Genomic DNA, 15,188 nt, shown 5'->3' with positions numbered 1-15,188 from the left:
CACACACACAGAAGTAAAACAGAGGCACTCCTATCTTTCTCCTCTCCCCCCACACACACACACACACACACACACACACAGAAGTAAAACAGAAGCACTCCTATCTTTCTCCTCTCCCCACACACACACAGACACACACACACACACACACACACACACACACACACAGTAGTAACAGAGGCACTCCTATCTTCTCCTCTCCCCACACACACACAGACACACACACACACACACACACACACACACACACACACACACACACACACAGACACACACACACCACAAAGACACATTTCCAGAGAACAAGTGTACAGTATATATGTATGAGAAGCAGAAAGACGGAGATATAACAACGGAGAAGACAAAGAGGCAATAACCACTAAGTATATATTTACAGATCTGAAAGTGAGGGCCATTTTTATCCATGGTCCTGTTAGAGTGAATGCCATTTTGGTAGGAGGTCATTTTTGGGAGGAGGCCATTTTTGGGAGGAGGCCATTTTTGGGAGGAGGCCATTTTGGGAGGAGGCCATTTTGGTAGGAGGCCATTTTGGGAGGAGGCCATTTTTGGGAGGAGGCCATTTTTGGGAGGAGGCCATTTTTGGGAGGGGGCCATTTTTGGGAGGAGGCCATTTTTGGGAGGAGGCCATTTGATAGTACAGCTGCCGTGAAAAATTTAGTTCCTATTTTGTCTTGATATTTTAGTTAAAGGTTAGGTTAGGTTAGGTTAGGTTAGGATATGGTAGAGTAGGTTAGGTTAGGTTAAGAGGGAAAATATAAGAGCCTTGGAAAAACGTCAAACCTAATTAAAGGTTTCAAACGATCTGAAAAACCACTGAAAATTATATAAGAAGACTTTATGAGCTCTTAAAATGGATGAGGCAATAAAATTCAGAAAAGGTTACGTGTCCACAGAGATTGTAGAGAAAAACAAACAAAAAATCACATATAGGTCATTTCTTATCTCTCAAGTGTGTTATCCTGTGTCGCTTTTGTAAGGATGTATAGAAAAGCCCGGGAATTTTATAACTTTTGATGGGATAACATAAAAGTGGTCCTTGAAATATTCTGTGATGCTTCAAGTGAGATTATGAAGAGTTTTGGTCAATAAGGAGTGAGTTTGTGAAGAGTTTTGGTCAATAAAGAGTGAGGTTGTGAAGATTTTCGGCCAACAAGGAGTGAAATTATGAAAATTTCTGGCAACACGAACGAAGCTACAATACTTATTTATTTCTCCCTTTGTTATTTATATCTTTAAGAAAATATTCTCCACAATAAAAGGAAAGAAACAGAAAAAAACATGAATAATTTTTAAGAGCAACTCCTCAAACTGAGAGAAAACTGGATTAGAAGTTTGTGATGTTTAAAAGGGGAGACGAGTCTATATTTTTGTTCTTGTAAGGCGCTGCTACACCTTGATAACATAGACGTTTTCATCATAGAATAAAAAAGAATATAAAGTTCTATCAATTCTTTCTGAAATATAATAACGCTGTAAAAAGTATATGGTATATTTTTTTTAGAGAATATATTATAAAACCTCTTAGAATTTTTGGAAATACAATACGACTTAGAAAGGCTTATTTATTTGTTTATACAGCCCTGTAGATGCTCGTAGAATATTATGAAAGAGAGAGAGAGATAATATGTGGCCACAGTAAACAGGGTGAATATGTGACGCTTGACAGAAAGGAGAAAGACGGAGACAGACAGACAGACAAACAGACAGAGACAGACAGACAGACAGACAGACGGAGACAGACAGACAGACAGACAGAGACCTAAATAACTATATAAATAACTAATTAATACCCAACTAATTAACTATATACCTTACTATATACCCAATTATATACCTAAATACTTAAAATCTAACTAACTAATCAACCAACCTACCGACCTTACTAACTAATTAGCGAGCAATATAACTAACACCTAACTAGCTAATTAACTAGCTAACTAACCAACCAACTAATTAAATAACTGTTCTAGTGTTAAAAGTCCCGAGATGACGCCATTGGTATTACCGGTGATGACAGACACACACACACACACACACACACACACACACACATTAATATTAGCTGACATACATTAGACATTAGCCAGTCATCAATGTCATCGGCCACACACACGTGGCAGCAAAGAGAAGAGGGGGGCAGCGTCAATTTAAGCAATGGTGAAGCTACTGAAACTGACGCCGTTTTTTTTACCAGGGGGATCATGGTTGCCGCACTACCCCAAAGCTGCAGGTTATGTATGTACTGTGTGTGTGGGTGTGTGTGTGTGTGTGTGTGTGTGTGTGTGGTGTGTGTGTGTGTGTGTGTGTGTGTGTGTGTGTGTGAGAGAAACAGACAGACAGACACACCCAAGACAATTACAGAGATACCTATTTATGGTGAGTTATCATGAACGAGAGAGAGAGAGAGAGAGAGAGTAGAGAGAGAGAGAGAGAGAGAGAGAGAGAGAGAGAGAGAGAGAGAGTTAACAGGGTCGTTCTAAGAGACAAGCAGTATAAGGTTCACTCATAGTTGAAAGGGGGTGGCCAGGTCGTACCCTCAAAGGAGTGAGGGAGGAGGAGACGAAGAGGAGGAGGAAGAGGAAGAAGGGAAGGGATGTGAGAGATGAGGAAGGGGACGATGGGTATTTGAGAGAGAGGGGAGGAAGAGGAACACAGAGAGGTGAGGGAAGTGGGTGTGAAAGAGGGGGGGGGAGGAGGAAGGGGAAGGAGGGTGTGAGAGAGGAGGGAGGAAGGGGGGAGAGGGTGTGTGGAGAGAGGAGTGGGGAGGAAGGGGAAGGGGAAAAGACGTCAGTAGGAGAGAAGTAAGGAAAATGAGGTATCAAGAGAATAAAAGAGGAGATAAAAAGAAAGGGGAGAGGAAATGGAGGAAGGGGGAGAAAGATGGGGAGGAAGAGTAGGAGGAGGAAGAGTAGGAGGAGGGAGAGAAGGAGGAGGGCTATTTGGGAGGAGATGAGAAGGAAGGTGGGAGGAGAAAGAGGGAGATTGATAGGGAGGGAAAGAAGAGAACACACACCTCCCCACCTTTCCCTCTTTTCCCCTCCCACTCCCTCTCCCTCCCTCCTCTCCCCTCCTCCCTCTCCTCCCTCCTCCTCCTCCCTCCTCCCTGCCCTCTCCTCCTCTCTCACCCTCAATTCTTCTCCCTCTCTCCCCTTCTCCCCTCAACGCATAGTCTCAAAAACTTTTACGACGTAGTAAATATACAGACGGCAACATCAATCGGCCCAAAACATAAAGAATTATGTACTGTTCTCAACCTGACTTTCCCAACCCAAAGAGTGAATCTAGCTTGGTTAGGTTAGGTCAGGTTAGGTTAGAGTCAGGTTAGGTTAGAGTCAGGTCATGTTAGGTTAGAATCAGGTCAGGTCATGTTAGGTTAGGTCTGGTTAGGTTAGATTAGGGTCAGGTTAGGTTAGAGTCAGGTCAGGTTAGGTTAGAGTCAGGTCAGGTCAGGTCATGTTAGGTTAGGTCTGGTTAGGTTAGGTTAGGGTCAGGTTAAGTTAGAGTCAGGTCAGGTTAGGTTAGGTTGGACACTTTGAAGTACCCGGTGTAGCATCAGCTTTAAAAGAGGAGATACAATATAGAGGAGAAAGAACTCTGTAACTGGCTCAAAAACTAGATACATGTTATGATAGAGCCACGGGGGAGGAGCTCTGGCTGTGGAGAACTTTTAAAATATGCACACGGTGATTGGACAATGATTCGGGATAATTGGGCAATGATTCGGGGCGATTTTAAAATGACTTAGTATGATTAGCAATGACCCCCCATCCCTTTCTCTCTCTCTCTCTCAAAAAAAATAAAAAATAAAAATCCACACACACACACAAGGCAATTTGAGTTAATGGTCAATAAACTGAAGGAACGGCAATATTGACCTACGATGATGGCTGTCAGCTTCCCCCCCCTACTAACCCTCCTCCCTCTAACCCGTCCCCCCCCTGAACCATAACCCTACCCCTCACTCAGACCCCCACCCCCTAACTCCTACCCCCTCCCCCTCCTTCCCCTTTAACCCCCTTCCCCCTTCCCCCGATCTATACATTCCAATAATATATCTAGGTGTTATATATCATAGCTATATACAGTAAAATAGTCTATATTATTTTTTTATTATCTATAAACGACTTTGATATCTAGTAACTATTAAATATTTGTTTTAATAAATTTCTTCATCTTTATAACTGAAAAGATGAGAGAATTCTTTGAGGTTTATTTAATTACTAGGATGATCACATAACTTCCAAATAATATTTAATTTTCGTATTTAATTTCCATATTTTTTTTAACTAATTTCATTATGATTTATTCCACTTTTGTGTTATTTATTTTTTTATCACTTTTTTTCATTTATTTCTATTCCACTCTTCATAATGTATTCATACCTTTATTTAATTTATATATTTTTTTTTACAATTCAATTTACAATCTTCCTTTTTTTCCCCTGGACAAACGTTTCTCCTTTTTTCCCCTGGACAAACGTTTCTCCTTTTTTTCCCCTGGACAAACGTTTCCCCTTAATAAACGTCATTAATTCCCACCTTCATGTTATCTTTTATTTTCACACCCAACAAGGCCATGTTATTTAAATACTGTAAACAAAACCAAATATACATGGAATTATATTTTTTTTACACTGTTGGTCGGAGCTCTTCATCCAGTTTACACAGCAGATAACACACTAATGGTATTTTAGACCTAACAAACAGAAGTCACAAAAATATCGTAAGGTTATTTATCTCTCGTAACTTTAGGAGACCTTTCGAGCAAGTCAGGTATGTTCACAAATCTCTTATTATTGATGAATTTAATAGAAGAACCTTAAAAAAAAAAGATATATTTCACACACGTAGAGGCGCCTCAGAGAAAAATGCGTACAGAAAAATGCGTAGCGGCCATGCGTGATAAGAGATACGCACTAATGATAGAGTAGAGGGCGGGTCACGTAGGGGGAGGTGTGAGGTTGTGATGCGTAGTGACGGTCTGAGGGTAAGGTGTGTGTGTGTGTGTGTGTGTGTGTGTGTGTGTGTGTGTGTGTGTGTGTGTGTGTGTGTGTGTGTGTGTGTGTGTGTGTGTGTGTGTTGTGTGTGTGTGTGTGTCACCGCCCTGGGTGTTGCCTCACTCATAATCACAATACGAGACTCTCCTCCTCCTAGCTCACACCCATGTCCCCACTCTGTGTCGACGCCCTCATCCATGGGGGATTATTAAACAACTATTCAATGGGCGTGTGGGCGGCCGGAACCATCAGAGCCACCCGCGTCAGTTCACTGCCGCACACAATCAACTCGGGGTGTTATTTTTCATTCCACAATCGGTTTAAGGATATTGGTGACCCGCCATACCATGCACGTATATTGTGTGTGTGTGTGTGTGTGTGTGTGTGTGTGTGTGTGTGTGTGTGTGTGTGTGTGTGTGTGTGTGTGTGTGTGTGTGTGTGTGAGGGTTGGTGACCACGGCCCTCCACTCACATATGTTGCATCTCTCTGGGCATCACAACTTCAAACTCCATTCACCTTGTCTCCTGTTTCCCCCTGGCTCTCCTACCTTCAATTTTACTGGACAAACTGATATACATCCGTACCATTGATCCTTCATCCCGAATGTATATATAAGATACATTTTGTCTGTGTGTCTGTGTGTCTGTGTATCTTGTCTGTGTATCTGTGTGTCTGTATCTTGTCTGTGTATCTGTGTGTCTGTATCTTGTCTGTGTATCTGTGTGTCTGTATCTTGTCTGTGTATCTGTGTGTCTGTATCTTGTCTGTGTATCTGTGTGTCTGTATCTTGTCTGTGTATCTGTGTGTCTGTATCTTGTCTGTGTATCTGTGTGTCTGTATCTTGTCTGTGTATCTGTGTGTCTGTATCTTGTCTGTGTATCTGTGTGTCTGTATCTTGTCTGTGTATCTGTGTGTCTGTATCTTGTCTGTGTATCTGTATGTTGCTTCTACTCCCTAAGTACTTAAAATTTTCCACCAGTTAAAATTCCTCGTTAATCTAATCTACCCTTAACCTAACCTCACTTAACCTAACCTAACCTAACCTAACCTAACCAAACCAACCCTAACCAAACGTAACCTGACGCGGGTATTTGGTCGGTAGAAAAAAAAAATCAGGTCTTATTTTGAAGTTTTCAGACCCCAAACTGGAGAACCATTGCGTTAAATTACAATTCTCGCGCATTTTAAAACACCACAATGTTGTAAATTCATTTTAACTTTGCAATCTAATGTATGACTAAAACCCTTTGTTGTTCTTCTCATCTCTCCCTTCCCATCTTTAATTCTTATTCTATCTCTTCTCATTCTTTAACTTTTATTCTTTCCCTCCTCCATCTCTCATTCTTTAGTTCTTTCTTCTTCTCTCATTATCTCCTTCTACGTGTCTTATTCTTTCTCTTCTTCTCTCATACTCTCTCTTCTCATTTGTCTCTCATGCCTTTCCTTTCTCCTTCTTCGTATCTTAATCTTTCTCTTCTCCTTCTCATTCCTTCTAGTCTCTTTCGTTTCCCATTCCCTTCCTCCTTCATCCCATCGTTTTTCCTTCTGTCTCCTCCTCTTCCTACCCCCTGCTTCCCTCTTCCCTCCTTCCTTCACCTCCCACCCTAGTAGCATGCGAAGAAGTATATAGCGAAAAGCCAAAATGCGTATAATTTCCTCCTAAGTTCGTTATATTTTGACCTATAACGATACATAATGAAACACAGCATAAACAAGCATATTTTCTCACATCATTTCATAGCGTGTCTCTATATATCGTTCACAGGAGCTACGAATCCTGATAATATTAAAGATTCAGTAACATTCGAAGTCCAATGATTTTTTTTTTTTGTGAACAAGTCCAATATTCTGTAATGCTGACCCGGTAAAGTCATTTAATATTATGTAAATTCATCAATTATTATTAGTATATTCATTAGGCATTAATTAACTCACCTGGAAATCATGTTACTACACAAATTGACTTGTTTTTGAAGGTAATTGAAAATATTTATTGGGAATTAGTGAAATTTTGGAAGCTATTCAGTCAAGCGTATAGATACTCACGGATGCGTAATACATTTTGAATGACAGAGCGGTTAGGTTAGGTTAGGTTAGATAAGGTTAGGTTAAATTATGCTTAGGTTAAAATTCTAATGACTAGAAAAAGGTTGCAATTTCACCATCATTAACTCACACGAAAAAAATGTCACTAATTTTTCCTCATTTAATCACTTGGTATTCTTATCGTTTATGTTTCACCAAAGACTTTGTATTCTTAGGACCTGAGTAATAAATAAACATACATCCATGACATCAATCTAGCAAAACATGACATCAGAGTCACCAAGATGTCAACAAACGCCTTAACAAAAGATGAAGAAAACAAATTATTCTTAACAGCAACTCATAGATAATGGAATGATATTAATCTATTAAATTACGAAACACTGACCTTATTTGAAGCGTCGACTAACACAATCCTGCTTCGTCCATTGGGTTGCGTCTGTGCGTTCTCGTCTTCCACATCCTGCAAGATAAACCTGTGACTTAGACTACACCCTCTAGTGCACTCTGGTATATAAGATTTAATACCCACATATCCACACCTTGCCCCAGTCACACCACACACCCACACCCAGCTCCACCCCACACTACCACCCACACCCTCCCTGTACCCGCCCACACCCTCATAATATCTTCAAGTAAACAAGATATATCAACAAAATAATACTTTATCTCCCTGGTATTTAGGTAGAAGGGATATTTTACATTGAGTTATAAATATACGACTAATATTTCTCTCCCTGGCAGTACATTAACGCCCTTAGAATATTACTTAACCTAACCTAACCTCACACACTTACTTGCTTAAGGTCGATGATGATGATGATGATGATCTCGATGATGAGTGGTGAACTGTGGACTCCAATCCTTGACCCGCAGACGATCACACATTGGGTAGGACAGCTCCGGGTTGGGTGGGAGGTCTCTGGGGAGGGCGATGGTGTCTCCTCTCCCTACGTGTACATCTGGACCTATCACGCTCCTTCTGGAGATGTTTGACGCCTCCAAACCGGATAAGATGATGGAAATGTAGACAGCTTGATAAACAGAAAAGTTGGTTATGAATTTGAGACTGGATCTCCTCGCCGATGTTGTGCTTGGGAGTAAGAACGCTACCGAGATAGGTAAAATGTTCTACTTGTTTGACAGGTTCTCCGTTGACTAGGAATGCAGGAGATAGGTCTCCGCCTCTGTGTTTAGCAATTATCTGTTGTTGGCTTTTTTATGTTAACTTGCATTCCGATGGCCTGATATACTGCGGAGAAGAAGCCCTCTAAACACGCCAGGAAGGCCAAGAAACAGCTGCTCTCCAGCAGAAGTGCGGGTTACCCAGACTCAAGTGGGGAGAAACAGCTATTGTTGGCAATCCTGAATGCTCGTGAAGACCTCTACACTCCATTCTTGAGCTGTGTGACGGCGTTGTTCAGGGACAGTCGAGGTCGTCACCACAATTGTAGTCAGTTCTGAGAGTTGGTCAGGGTGACGTGGTCGAGGAAGGTGCGCTCCTGCTGCTACTCAACAGTTGGATAATGTCGTCAGTAGTGTTGGCTGTTGCTGCTACTGCTGTCTGTCTAATATCCATCCAGCTTTGTGTAGGGTGAGCTCTCCTAGCCTGATGGCCTCCAAGACTAATCCACAAGGGAATGGAAGGGGGGGGGGTGCAGTGGTTGGTAGGCGTCAGGGCGTGTCCGCACGCCGGCGGGCCTGCACACCGTACCTCTGGGGCCCACTGCTGCTCCGAGATCCCAACAGAATTTGCCTGGGGTCGCAAGACACCCAGTTACCGTGTGTTGCCACGAGGAGACACTGAAGGGTCTTGGTGGTGGAGAGGCTGTGTACCGGCAGGGGAGAGACTTACACACTCTGCTCTCCCCTTTCACCACAGGGGCTAGCCGGCGGCAGTAGCTGAGAGTGTAAGAGTAGCAAGCAGAGCTGCACCTTAACACTAACTTAACGCTACCGCACTAGACGCATCACACCACCCTGTGGGTAACACCCACCAACACACAATACAGAAGCTACATACATAAACCAAGTATAAATGTGGTGTGTGTGTGTGTGTGTGTGTGTGTGTGTGTGTGTGTGTGTGTGTGTGTGTGTAAGGTCATACATCAATGATTCACACTTAGATTCGGGGTTTGTTTTCTTCTCCCGACTGCCACAGGCTGTCACTCTGCTCGTCCTGGTACAAGTACAAAATTTCACTCAACTTGTAAATAAAGAAGAATGAATCCGGCACTAAATATCAGGCGGTCAACTACACAATATATTTTAGGGGTCCAACAGCATTTGATCCCACCCCCGGGGCACCCCCAGTCGACCAAGCTGTAAAGTGGTAGGTAGCTTTACAGTTGGGGAAGTGAAAGTGAGTTCACTGTCGGCCACGCTGCCTACCAGACCCCTTTGTCTTTTACTGTTAAGCACGTCTAAAACTTTGTCTCGTTTAATAATAATAATAATAATAATAATAATAATAATAATAATAATAATAATAATATCAATAATATAAATAATAATACTACTAAAAATAATAATTAGCAAACAAATATTAAATTTACAAAAACGACAAAACCATATTAACAAACTCACTCTTCACAACAAACCTCAAGAGACAGACAGGTAACCTTTAGCTAATACAAACACCTGTGTATAATTACCGAGAATACCTCAACAGCTAGATACCACTAATAGGAGGTACTAGCCTAAACAAGACTATTTTTTTTTATCTTTTTTTTAAGCTTGTGATTTTTTTTTTGGCGTGTGTTTCGTCCACTAATTATAGAGAAGAGTTTTCGTGATGCGGAATTTGTTAATTTACACTTCTTCTTCTTCTTCTTCTTCTTCTTCTTCTTCTTCTTCTTCTTCTTCTTCTTCTTCTTCTTCTTCTTCTTCTTCTTCTTCTTCTACATTTTATTCTTATTATTTTGTTCTGGTTTCTTCTTCGTCTTATTATTATTACTATTATTATTCTTCTTTCCCATTCTTATTTTTTCTTCTTTCTTGTTCTGCTTCTTCTTCTTCTTCTTCCTTACAGCTCACGTGCGTATCTAAACAAAACAAATTAGATATAGTACAGAGATACAGAATACAAATTACTCAACATACACACATACATAAACATACATAAACATACATAAACATACAGTACATATGAGACCAGGGGCGGTTATCTGTGAACAGGGAGATAACAGACCTCAACAGGGAGATAACAGACCTCAACAGGCGGATAACAGACCTCAACAGGAAACAGCAGTCATGCGGTATCGTCCACCTTAACCTAAATCTAACCTAACCCTAACCAAACCTAACCTAAACCTAACCATAGTCATTTTACTTGCCTCTCTCCTCCACACTGCCACCGCGGGAACAAAGAACATTCCTTCCCCTATACTGCAGATCGTGTTTAGGTGAAGGACGAATCTCTATCTCTCGCCAGTAACACTCAACGCCAGAAAAGGAGATTACTCTTAAATACAGCTCGTGGGGGGGAGGGATCTGGTCGTGAGGGAAGGGATCTGGTCGTGAGGGAAGGGATCTGGTCGTGAGGGAAGGGATCTGGTCGTGAGGGAAGGGATCTGGTCGTGAGGAGGGATCTGGTCGTGATCTGGTCGTGAGGGGAGGGATCTGGTCGTGAGGAAAGGGATCTGGTCATGAGGGGAGTGATCTGGTCGTGAGGGAAGGGATCTGTCGTGAGGGAGGGATCTGGCTGAGGGAAGGGATCAGGAAGGGATCTGGTCGTGAGGGAAGGGATCGGCGACACAGGGAATCGGGACACACACACACACACACACACACACACACACACACACACACACACACACACACACACACACACACACACACCCAGCTATCCAAACACATAAATTAACAAATCATCTTTCCATTCACGTTATTCAATCCTCCTGAGAGTAAAAAAAATATTACCACTTGGGTCAACTTGTGTGACGGCGACGAAGGGGGCGGCGAAGGGGGCGACGAAGGGGGGCGGCAGATCGAAAGAAAACACGATGGTCGCCTTGGTGGGTAGGTACGCATTGTTAACGGGGAGAGAAGGATGAATACGCAGTGTGTTCCTTCCTGCGTATCTCTCACCTGCACGCTTCCTGGTGTGTGTGGGGGGGGAAGGATTTGGGGAGGTGAGGAGGAAGATATTAGAAAGGAAAGAAGAGAAGGGGAGATGATGATGATTTGAGAGTAAAACAGGAGGAAGAGGAGGACGAGAATAAACCATACGAAAGAGGAAATGAGGAAGATTGTGGAGGGAAGAGGCGCGATGAGGAAGAGGAGGAAGAGAATAAGCTAGAGGAGAGGAAAGGAGGAAGAAAATGAAGGCTATGAGAGGCGAGGAGGAAGAGGACAACGTAAATCCCCACAAAGGTGGATTAGGCGTCCGGATCACTGGCCATTCAGCCCCCGTGTGCTGTGGCGCTATAAGCTCTTTAATTCCGGGTTCTCGCAGGAGGGGATTTAAGCTCTCTCTCTCTCTCTCTCTCATCACTCAGTTGTGTTGGCTGTGTGTGTGTGTGTGTTTTTACGAGGCAGACACAGGAACTACTGAGATCAGTTTTAAACCTTTGAGTAGGATGAATTAAACACACGAGTACTACATCTAAACCACTTGAGTACGATGACTTAACCCCATAAGTACATCTTAACCACCTGAGTACGATGACTTAACCCCTCAAGTACTACATCTTAACCACTTGAGTACGATGACTTAACCCCATAAGTACATCTTAACCACCTGAGTACGATGACTTAACCCCTCAAGTATTACATCTTAACCACTTGAGTACGATGACTTAACCCCTCAAGTACTACATCTTAACCACTTGAGTACGATGACTTAACCCCTCAAGTATTACATCTTAACCACTTGAGTACGATGACTTAACCCCTCAAGTATTACATCTTAACCACTTGAGTACGATGACTTAACCCCTCAAGTATTACATCTTAACCACTTGAGTACGCTGACTTTAACCCTCAAGTATTTACATCTTAACCACTTCTTGAGTAATGATGATTTAACCTCAAGTACTACATCTTAAACCACTTGAGTATCGATGACTAATTTCTGGACTACGATGACATTATACTCAGGGATTAAGTCATCGTATCTGCTAAGCTACATTACCTTGTGGCCTTAGTGGTGATCATATAACATAAGTTGACGCCAGTAGTCCAGCCAAAGGTGCCACCACATCGTGTCAATACTTCCAGCCAAAGGTGCCACCATCGTGTCACCAGCCAAAGGTGCCACCCACATCGTGTCACTCCAGCCAAAGGTGCCACCACATCGTGTCACTCCAGCCAAAGGTGCCACCAATATCGTGTCACTTCCAGCCAAAGGTGCCACCACATCGTGTCACTCCAGCCAAAGGTGCCACCACATCGTGTCACTCCAGCCAAAGGTGCCACCACTTCGTGTCACTCCAGCCAAAGGTGCCACCACATCGTGTCACCCAGCCAAAGGTGCCACCACATCGTGTCATTTCCAGCCAAAGGTGCCACCACTTCGTGTCACCCAGCCAAAGCGTGCCACCACTTCGTGTCACTCCAGCCAAAGGTGCCACCACATCGTGTCACTCCAGCCAAAGGTGCCACCACATCGTGCTCCAGCCAAAGGTGCCACCACTTCTCGTGCTCTACTCCAGCCAAAGGTGCCACCACATCGTGTCACGAGCCAAAGGTGCCACCTTCACATCAAAGTCATTTGAAATAAAGGTGCCACCTCACATCGTGTCATACTCCAGCCAAAGGTGCCACCACTTCGTGTCACTTCCAGCCAAAGGTGCCACCTCATCGTGTCACTCCAGCCAAAGGTGCCACCACATCGTGTCACTCCAGCCAAAGGTGCCACCACTTGTGTCACCCAGCCAAAGGTGCCACCACTTCGTGTCACCCAGCCAAAGGTGCCACCACATCGTGTCATTTCCAGCCAAAGTTGGGTGTGCTACTCACTCTGTGTCACTCCGCAGCCAAAGGTGCCACCACATCGTGTCACTCCAGCCAAGGTGCCACCACTCTGTGTCACCCAGCCAAAGGTGCCACCACATCAAAGTGTCACCCAGCCAAGGTGCCACCACATCGTGCTCCAGCCAAAGCTGGGGTGCCACCACTTCGTGTCACTCCAGCTCAAAGGTGCCACCTCACATCGTGTCACCCAGCCAAAGGTGCCACCCACATCGTGTCACCTAGCCAAAGGTTACCTCACATCGTGTCACCTGTACAAAGGTGCCACCACTCTGTGTCACCCATTTCTCAAGTGTTAATACTACATCGTGTCACTCCAGCCAAAGGTGCCACCACATCGTGTCACTCCAGCCAAAAGCCACCCACTTCGTGTCACTCCAGCCAAAGGTGCCACCACATCGTGTCACCTGGTGCCGCTGTGCCACCACATCGTGTCACTCCAGCCAAGCTGGGTGCCACCACTCTTCTGTGTCACCCAGCCAAAGGTGCTACCACATCGTGTCACTCCAGCCAAGGTGCCACTCACTTCAGTCACCCAGCCAAAGCAGCCACCACATCGTGTCACCCAGCCAAAGGTGCCACCACATCGTGTCACCCAGCCAAAGGTGCCACCACATCGTGTCACCCAGCCAAAGGTGCCACCACATCGTGTCACCCAGCCAAAGGTGCCACCACATCGTGTCACCCAGCCAAAGGTGCCACCACATCGTGTCACCCAGCCAAAGGTGCCACCACATCGTGTCACCCAGCCAAAGGTGCCACCACATCGTGTCACCCAGCCAAAGGTGCCACCACATCGTGTCACCCAGCCAAAGGTGCCACCACATCGTGTCACCCAGCCAAAGGTGCCACCAGAGGATGGAAGTGGCAGGCATCGTTGCTTTAGGCTAGACGGGATATAAACATCAACCCGAAAAACATATGAGGATCTGGGAGGCGCTACACGAATCCCTGATGAAGAGGATGCACGAGACCTCCCACACCCTAAGGAACTTTTGCCGGGGGGTAAAGATGGCGCGATATATTCAACAGCCCAAGAGTAGTGTGTTGTTCGTATGTTTTGAAAATGATTGTGATGACTGTGATGATTATGATGACTGTGATGATTGTGATGACTGTGATGATTGTGATGACTGTGATGATTATGATGACTGTGATGACGCTTAGTTATTCAAGGATATACAAAGTTTAATGAAATATGAAACCTTACATTATCATCTCTATCACCTTCAACTAATGATCACAGGAATGGCTGCAAACAATCAGCATTAAAACTTGTAAGAGGATGAACCTGGGAATTAATGGATGGTCACTCCACCACAAATATGATTTAAAGTTAATGAAGTTATCAGTACATAAAACTGTCAGGTAACTTGGGTGGAGTAAGAATTGTCACCTGGAGAGCATGTGGCAGCAACAAGCGAGAGTTTTTGTAAATAACTGGCCAAGACACAGGTATGTAACATGCTCCAGTACCTGCCAACAAGAGAGGTGAACACATCACTCGACCGTCTAATACAGTTGAGTTAGCGGAGACCAGTAAATGCTTCTCTAGCAGATCTTACCAATAAAAAGACGATAAATTAGACACCCCAAAGTGCACCCCCTCCCCCAGGATTCAATACTCCAGCTTAACCATCCTAGAGTTTAACAGAACCGTAGGTACTAGGAGTTGTACCTAATCTTCAGGAGATTCAAAATAATCGCTATTAGAGACTTGGGTTATCCTGGGTCACTCGTTACAGATTCATAATTTCTATTTTTTTATAGACTTGTGTAATTACTTAACTGCTTACTATCCGGCCTTGATACACAGTACCTGCCAAACCAACTATAAACTTGTATGAATAATTGACGATATAATTGAATATACTGTATATTTTTACAGGAATAATAATAATAATAATAATAATAATAAAGTAATGCATATTATCATTATTTTATTATTATTATTTGTTCAGGAGCAACAAGAACATCGTATATTATGTGTAGACTTCAGTTTATATGCATGCTGAACTACAGTTAATTCATGTAACTGTTTTTAGAGAGTAAGTAACTATGTTTATCTACAGTATTATTACACTGTACAATATCTATAAACCTTATCATCAACAAACCCTCATGTTGATCAACACCACTCACAAAAAA

General features: G+C 43.4%; 1 protein-coding gene across 1 annotated transcript; it reads left to right on the top strand.

Annotated features, from left to right (window-relative positions):
* The first annotated feature begins 11,389 nt into the window (after positions 1-11,389).
* Positions 11,390-13,942, top strand: LOC121863099 (adhesive plaque matrix protein-like). Its single transcript, XM_042361598.1, has 4 exons — positions 11,390-11,425; positions 12,248-12,727; positions 12,821-13,240; positions 13,361-13,942. Exons 1-4 carry the CDS (start codon positions 11,390-11,392, stop codon positions 13,940-13,942), a joined length of 1,518 nt encoding a protein of 505 aa, XP_042217532.1.
* Positions 13,943-15,188: the final 1,246 nt, after the last annotated feature.

This window comes from Homarus americanus, unplaced genomic scaffold (genome assembly GCF_018991925.1).
Source record: "Homarus americanus isolate GMGI-L3 unplaced genomic scaffold, GMGI_Hamer_2.0 scaffold54679, whole genome shotgun sequence".
NCBI lineage: Eukaryota > Metazoa > Arthropoda > Malacostraca > Decapoda > Nephropidae > Homarus > Homarus americanus.
This window is presented reverse-complemented; position numbering and strand designations above follow the sequence as displayed.